Source organism: Podarcis gaigeae (assembly GCF_964106915.1).
Source record: "Podarcis gaigeae genome assembly, chromosome: 16".
Taxonomy (NCBI): Eukaryota; Metazoa; Chordata; class Lepidosauria; order Squamata; family Lacertidae; genus Podarcis; species Podarcis gaigeae.
Window position 1 is genome coordinate 16,137,558 of NC_139693.1, and position 8,261 is coordinate 16,145,818.

Sequence of the window (8,261 nt, forward strand, 5' to 3'; positions counted from 1 at the left end):
AGCGAAGTCTGTAACCTGAAGCGTATGTAACCTGAAGCGTATATAACCCGAGGTACCACTGTACTGGGGAAAGCTTTCAATAATAAAACTGGGCTGTTGCAAATCCAAGGAACATTCATAGATGCATTATATGGAGAGTCAGGCCATGGGACAATCAAACTTAGCATTGTTGACATCCAGGAGATAGCCAACCAAATGCTTTTCAGATGGTGCAGGATTCCAGCTGCCATCATCCCGGACTATTGGCCATGCTGGCCGCAGGGGCTGCTGGGAGCATCTCGAAGGACACGGGTCCTACTCCCTGGTTTAATCTAAACTTAATGGCAACAGCTCTCCAAGCTTTCAGAGAAGACACAGACCTCATTTGTCCACAGGCTTGCTTTGCCTCAGTGTTGACAGTGTGTGTAGAAGCAGGAGCTCCCTCTACCCTCTCCAGTCCAACCAGTCACCTCACTGGGCCCTCTTCCTGGCCCAGAGCACCACCTGTCCCTGCCAAGGTCAGCAGTGGAGATAATGGAATATAGAGCACAGGGGAGATGAAGCGTTATTATTTTTAAAAGATGACCAAGGAAGAATATCAAAATGCAACCGAGCTGAATGGAAATGGCATCAATGATAACGATGATATTTTTGGATGCTTTTCACACAAGGAACAGGGAGCTCCCGTTCTGAAAGGGGCGATTCAGCAGGGTTTTTGTTGGCAAGAACTTGGTCCAGGGCGCTATTCAAATATTTTGGAGGTACATGATTAACCAACAGTCCAGGTGAAGCCTCAGGTGACCACAAGAGATGGGCCAGCTTTGGGTTTGTTTTAATGTCCCAATAAACTAATAATCCTCCCAACTTTTGCTTTGATTTGAGTCCCTGAAAAGATCACTGCCAATGCATCAAGAATCTTTATCAGATGTCCTTATCAATATATCTGACAAGAAGGGCTTTTGGGGTTTGCTTGTCTGTTTGTTCTACGTTTTAAACCTCTTAATCTCCCTTTGCCTCATTTCACCTCATTTGGGGGCCTGAAGAACGTTTGTTCAGCTTCATTTCTCTTTGCGTTCATCCAGAATGAAAAACATAACTGTAAAAGATTTCTTTGGTGAAGCAGAATACAGTGGTACCTCTGGTCATGTACTTAATTCTTTCCGGAGGGCCATTCTTAACCTGAAACTGTTCTTAACCTGTTTTTTCATACGTCAAAAACATGTAGAAAAAATTATATGATGAAGAAATACAATAAACATTAGAAGCTGTTTGCAAAACTGTGTATGCTGGTGACTATCAATTGCGCCTGTCATTTGCCAGTTCACTCAATACCTCATTTTCCTAGTCTTAAATTCAATTCCCCACATTTTTGCAGCAACTCATGACAGTTCTCCAGAGTTATAGCACAAATTTATCTGAAGCAGCACGTGTTTGTTGCAGTTCTGACTAATGTACCCATTTTTGCGAGAAATTCCCCTAATTTTGGGGAACATCGTTAGTTGGAGAGTAGCATTGCAAAATTCAGATAAACACAAATTTCAAAGAATGGCTGTGTTTTGCTTCTCATAAAGTATGGATCTGAGTGATTCCTTTTTAAATGCAAACTGAATCATATTTCTCTCCATTCCCTGGCAGAACTGCATACACACAAAAAATGCTTATTTATGGAAAAACACTGAAGAATTCTCATGAGGAATGAGAAACTAAAATGAGAAACTGAAGCTGAATTTAAGATTGAAAAGAAGACACATTCTTCCATTCCCAGGTGGAAGTGAAAAATCCAGCTTCTGGGCATTTGTACCAGCTTGGGACGCCCCCTCGCCTCACGACATCCCAGAGAACTGAATTGCAGCATCCTGGAGGGCTCACTGGGGAGAAAAGAGGGCTGAAGAAATAAATCTCTTAGTGCCTGTTTTGATTAGTAAACGATAGCTTGTTATGAGAGGTATCTGAATCAGAGGAGTGCAAGGGACCTCCCAGAGCCTGAGCGTGAAGTCACAAGTCTGTGCTGGGTTCTCGGACTCGACTCACTTTTCTTCTCTCTGATCTGGTTGCCTTGTGGACGTGTCTTGGAGGAGGTGGGGTCCCTCCCGTTGGGGTGGGCAGAGACACCAGGGGGCGGAGCCTCCATCCCTATATCTGCAGGGCTCTCGCCTCCAGCCAGGCAGCCTCTGAGTTCCCAGCCTTTCCTTGCCACAATGACCGGATCCTGGCTGTGTTTGCCACTGCTCCTTGTGGGAGCCCTGCTCCTAGGTCAGCCAGCGTGGGGGCAAGAAGAAGAAGAAGAGCAGCCCTCCCGGGAAGAGTTAGGAGAGCCACTTGTCCCAGAAGCGTCTGAGGATCCGATGGAGCCGACTTTGTATGAAGAACGGGAGGCAATGGAAAGCTTTGAAGAAGGAGAACTGCTGGATTTTGGGTCCCTGGCTGTGGACTATTTTAACAAGCTTCCATATTATGATGGTATTTACAGCAGCGTGGAGGCCAAACCTCCAACATTCAAGGTAAAGGAAACAGGCACCCCAAGGGCTCTGGGGTGGTGGAATGTCCCCCATTTGGAGCACCCTCTCTCTTTTGCCCCTAGGCAGACACCCAATAGCCATCAGACCACCATAGCGGTGTTTGAGGGCAGGGATAAGAGCCACTCAGCACTGCTCCCCTCCTCTTGTGGTTCTGGAGCATATCCCCCCCTTTGTAAGTTGTCCACAAGATGACATGGAAGTGGGTGGGTGAAGATTTGGAAGAATAAGGTTCCAAGTCCTTGTGATGGTAAAGAAGAAGAAGGCAGCCTTAGTGTGTGCTTTCCCATGTCTTGTGGGGCTTTTGCAGGCAAGGACTTCCCCCTAGTTGGCTCCCTTCTCCTGCCCTGACAACTGTTCTTTCTTTTCTTCTCTCCTTCTTATGCTTGTCTAAATACCAATTACTTCCATCAGTTAATAGCCTATAGCAAAGGTTTTCAAACATTTTGAGTCCAGGGCTCTCTCGAAAAGCTACATTCTTTCTGCGGCTCCCCTGTGGGGCTCAGGAGCCCAGTTCTGTCACCCCTTGCCTGAGGAGCCTGCAGCCCCTCACCCCTTTTTGAACACCCATGTGGAGTGTTCCCTCAGCCTCCTCTCCTTTCCCCTCTCTTTGGGAGTCCTCCGGGCAGCCACCACTGCCCCCGTCTCTGAGCCGCCACTTCCTCCCCCCCGCCACCCCAAAGAGAGGTGCCTGCTCACACCTACCCACAGGGGCCTGGGAAGAGGATGCCCCCCCAGAGACTGGCCAGAGGTGAATGTGAGGCCAGCACCCTGCTCACCTTGGGAGACAGCAGTTGCAGCGGTGGGCCCTGCTGGGCCTGCATGGTGAAAAGGATCTCCTTCAGCTCTCAGGCTGGATTGCCTACTCTGATGCCACCTCAGCTCCTGGCAACCAGCACCCCCTGGCCAGCGCCAGAGGCACCATTCGCCTGGGGAGCTTGTAGCCAGGGCTGCTGCAACAAACAGCTGTGCAAGACTTTGGGAGGCAGAGATGCTAGATGGCATCAGAGGAGGGAGGGAAGGAGAGAGGGACAGAGGCCAGTGTTGCCCGTGGCACCCCTGACCGTCATTCAAGGCATCCCACTGAAAACCACTGCCCTCAATTCCATGGTTTGGTTTTATGGCTGCACAATGCTGGCACCTTAGGTGGACAAAATGGTGCCTCCTTTACCACCAGGGAAAAAGGGGAGGGGAAGATCTACATGAGAGAAAAAGTGGGGGGGGGGAGAGAAAGAGAAACATTGGGCTCTGCTGGTCCTGTGGAACCTGCTGGCTGAGGCAATCGCCTCACCTTGCCTCATGGGTGGGCAGGCCCTGTTGCTATAGACAAGGGTGACAACTTGTCTTCGCTTGTCCCAGCCCCCTCCCATCTCTTGGGTGGGGGCTGAAGCAACCCCCCCAGGGGTAATGGGGGTTGTCAGCCCCCTCAGTATTGGGGGGGGGGTGACTGGACCCCCTGATTGAAAATGTTGAGGAGTCTGGAGCCCCTAGCACCCCCTATACCTGGCACCAATGGCTGTAGAATTCTGGGATTGCATGAGAACTAAGAGCAAAAATTTCCTCTCTCTTCTGCCAGCTGGTGCTGGAGAAGAAAAAGTGTGGGGGGGTGGAGCCAGAGATCACATGAAGGGAGGGGTGTGTGCAAAGTGCTTAATGTCAAAGAAGAAAAGGGGGTGGGAGAGATTTCACCCTCACATCTCTGAATTTGCCCTATAAGCCACACATTGTAAGGGCTGGGTGTGGTTCCCTAATAGCCATGAAAAGGCACTCTGCACATGCTTTGACACCCTTTCTTACACCTTTCACACTCAGGGCAGATCGGCACCATACATACAATGCACATTCGATACACATTTAAAGCACATGGCTTCCCCCCCACAAAAAAAAAACAAGTAGCTTGTTAAGTCTATTGCCAACTGCAGCTAGTTGTGGCACCAAGGAAACAAATGCGGTAGTTAGGCGGGCACAGAGGGATAAAGTATATTTCTAGGTGGGTGAGTTGCATCCCATACATCAATATCTCTCAAAGAAAAATAGCAATATGTGGTGATAACAGAGTCCAGCCATGGGGCAGGGAGTAAAGGGGGTGGGCTCTTTGGGGTGGGCACTTGCCCCTCTGTCCCACCCCCTTTGGTGTCTGTGTTGGTGGGAACTATGATGGGGGGGGGTCACCAGGCTAAAATGTGCTTTAACTGAACAGTGTAGACATTTGAAAGCTTGAGCCTTGTCCCTGAAATCAGATTTCAGGGCTGAAATTAAGACTGACTTGATGCAAAACCCTTATTCCCTGAAATATTGCCTCTGGGAACACACATGCACAATGCCAGGCCAGGAGCTGGTTGGCATCACAGAAGCTGGGAGCTTGAAGCGGCTCTTATTCTCTGCTTCCAGGATGCCATTGGAACAATGGTGCACATGAAGATGTTACTGGCGAAGACCGACTGCAGAAAGGAGGACCTGAGGGAGCGTCGTGACATGTTTGAACATATGGTGCATTTTATGCACTCTTCAAAGAAGGAGCCATTGCCGGAGCTGAAAGGTTGCAACCTGCCACCTCCAGACGAACAGGAGGTGAGCTAACAGCGTCCATTTAGTCACAGCATCATAGCATTGTAAGGTTGGAAGGGACACCCCAAAGGACATCTAGGCCAAGCCCCTGCAGATTAGAATCTTATTATTATGGTCACAGACCAGTTCCGGCTCACTTACAATATCGGGAAAATCATAAAACGCAACAGGAATACATTGAATTGCAATTGGGTATAACAGAGACTATTCAGATATAGCGGCAGTTAAAAAAATATATTAAATCTTGATCACTAAAATATAACCTAAAATTATCATTTAAAACTTTAATCATTTTGGTAGTACAGTGGTACCTCATGTTAAGTACTTAATTCGTTTCGGAGGTCCGTTCTTAACCTGAAACTGTTTTTAATCTGAAGCACCACTTTATCTTATGGGTTCTCCTGCTGCCACTGCACCGCTGGACCCCGATTTCTGTTCTTATCCTGAAGCAAAGTTCTTAACCTGAAGCATTATTTCTGGGTTAGTGGAGTGTGTAACCTGAAGCGTATGTAACCCGAGGTACCACTGTACAGCTTGTCCCCTAAGTTTTATGGCACTCACACAGAATTTGGCCACCCTTAGTGTGATCTCTATATCCATGTCCTCTACCAGGAGTTTTAGACATTGAAGTTCAGACCCATTTGGAGATTTTTGTATAACAGGAGTGATAAATATCGAGCGTATATCCCCGTAGAAATGGCCGCATAACAAGAGACAGTTTCTACCTCCATCAAGCCACAGAGGCAGACTTGTTCCATGTATGGTTTACTCTCGAATCTGCCCTGCAATAAGGCAGATGGCAGCACGTTGAATCTATGGATGCCCATATGGAGGGCGCGAGGGAGCAGCAGTCCGTACAGTTGCCATGCAAGAGGCGCCCATACTGACTGCACCTTCGGCCTCTCTACACCTGGGGGGCAGGGGCCATCTTGTCAACCCCCCCCGAGTGTCACCCAGGGTGGACCGCCCCCTCTGCCCCTGAAGGGAATGGCGGGGGGTGGGGGTGGGGACCCCTTGCTGCAGGCAGAGGAGAGAGAAAGGTGGAAAACCTTGCCAGCTACACCCACTTCCGCCAAGGCAGGATGGGGGAGAGCAAGGCGGCTTGGCAGTGTGGTGTCTTAACTCACGACTCACTTCTGCTGTTGAGATAAGGGAGGCGAGGCCAGACTGCAGGGTTGGAAGCAGTGGACTGGGGAGAATCAAAGGAGGCCAGAACAAAATCAGTAAGACAGGAGTGTCAAGCAGCAGTTATGTAGCAGGAGGAGAAGCAGACAGTCCACTACAAACTGACACTGAATGTGTAAATGTTTGTTGGGGCGTAGGGCAGCTGTCTGGTGGCACCCCAAGAGACCCAAATTATTGCTCCAGGTAGTGCCCCATGGTTTCTAGGTTTTTGAGGGGAAATGTTTGCATCACTGAGAGAGGGCTTTCCATAGTACTGTGCTGTCTTTATTATTTTTATTTTAACCAATTCAGTTTTTCTTTTCGTTCTGTTGAATTCCGTTAGAGTTCAATAACTTTTCAATGGCCTTTTTATATGCTTTTAGCTTTTTTGAATTTTATCTGCATTGTTTAAAGCTATCTGAACGATGAAGCAATACATAATAATGAAGAAAACTGATTGAAAGGCGGGCTTTGTTTTTACATTTCTGGAATGACAATGGAAATGATATTTTTAAATTTTATTCATGGTACTATAGAGTTTTTGTTATGTTTTGTGGGTGGGTGTCCCCCCTTTCATATGTCATTTTCTTTTTTCTTCCTTTCCCCTCCTCTCCCCACCCTCATTTTTTTCATTTTCTGCATGAGAAGCAAGGCTGCTGGATGCATAATGGCTTTGGCTACATTCTGTTTAAATATATAATATTATCTGTAAGCCGCCTCGAATCCTGTCAGAGGAAAAGGCAGAGTATAAATATGCAATAAAAATATTTTTTAAAAAAGAAAAAGTTTAAAACAACTTAGCATCACAGAAATAATGTGGGTGCTGAACATATACTCCTCAAAAGCCAGAATATAGAGGTGAGGCTCAGCTATATAGCTGCAAATATAATGGTTTAAGTGTGTTTTAGGTGCATTATACAAATGTGGCATTAGATGGTGCTAGTGAGCTAATGGCAAACGCCATTTATTTTTAAAACTTTTTTTTTAAAAAAAGGATTTGCACAGTGTTTTTCAAATATGTCTTGATTCAGCCATGTTCTTCCATTGAAATAAGGTTCGTTCTTAATGAGAGCAGATCTGCTCATGAGGCAGAAAGTTGAAGGCAGGATCCAACCCTGCTCTTACTCAAGGCCTCCACAGAATTCACTGGGAAACTTTCCATTTGCTATTAAGGAGAATTGCTGTGGCCACAGTTTTTCATCGTCATATTTGATGGCATGGACAAACCCCTACATTTCTAACTTGTTTCTTTCATCTCCCCCCCCTCCTCCCCCCCCCCGCACTGCCACACTTGTTCACAGAATCTGAACTGCAACTTCAGAATATATATGGATGCAAGAGAAGGCTCGGTATCTGTGGTTCACCACAAATGCAAACCGCTGCATGTTCGAGACTTGTGGTGAAGACCCTGCCTAACCCCTGGATGCTGCCGCCAGTCAACTGCGGTGGGGGCAGGAGGAGGAGAAGCCCCCACCTTGGTCTGTTCCTCTTCCTCCACAGCTGCAAAATAATCACGTAGATGCACGCCTAGAAACTCTCCCACTAAAAGGGGGTGTCTGAATCCACTGTGCCCCCTCCTCATCCTAGATGCTCTGGTCGCTCTCCATCTCTGTCTCTTTTCGTTCCGAAATAGGGGTAATAAAATTAACTCGCACAAGCATTGCCATGAAGTTGAATGGCTTTGTAAACTTTGTGTGTGTGTCTTGTCCACCCTCTCTGCCAGTAGTGACTAGTGCTTATTGGGATAGGTAGGGGAGAAGGCAGGGAGCTGAACAGCCAGTGGCGTACAGTGGTACCTTGGTTCTCAAACTTAATCCGTTCTGGAAGTCCATTCCAAAACCAAGGCGTGCTTTCCCATAGAAAGTAATGCATAATGGATTAATCCGTTCCAGGCTTTTAAAAACAACCCAAAAACAGTATTTTAACATGAATTTTACTCTTTAACGAGACCACTGATTTATAAAATGAAAGCAATAAACAATGTACTACAGCATGGGTAGGCAAACTAAGGCCTGGGGGCCAGATGTGGCCCAA

At 47.3% G+C, this 8,261-nt stretch overlaps 1 protein-coding gene across 1 annotated transcript; it reads left to right on the forward strand.

Annotated features, from left to right (window-relative positions):
• The first annotated feature begins 2,134 nt into the window (after positions 1 to 2,134).
• Positions 2,135 to 7,897, forward strand: LOC310833770 (uncharacterized protein). The gene is made up of 3 exons (XM_083716567.1): positions 2,135 to 2,480; positions 4,887 to 5,066; positions 7,529 to 7,897. The coding sequence occupies exons 1-3, from the start codon at positions 2,178 to 2,180 to the stop codon at positions 7,628 to 7,630; spliced, it is 585 nt and encodes a 194-aa protein (XP_083572693.1). The 5' UTR covers positions 2,135 to 2,177; the 3' UTR covers positions 7,631 to 7,897.
• Positions 7,898 to 8,261: the final 364 nt, after the last annotated feature.

Coding starts and splice junctions, on each gene's coding strand:
- LOC310833770 (XM_083716567.1), top strand. CDS start 2,178: ATGACCGGATCCTGGCTGTGTTTGCCACTGCTCCTTGTGGGAGCCCTG. Junction 2,481..4,886: donor CCAAACCTCCAACATTCAAG/GTAAAGGAAACA, acceptor CTCTGCTTCCAG/GATGCCATTGGAACAATGGT. Junction 5,067..7,528: donor CACCTCCAGACGAACAGGAG/GTGAGCTAACAG, acceptor ACTTGTTCACAG/AATCTGAACTGCAACTTCAG.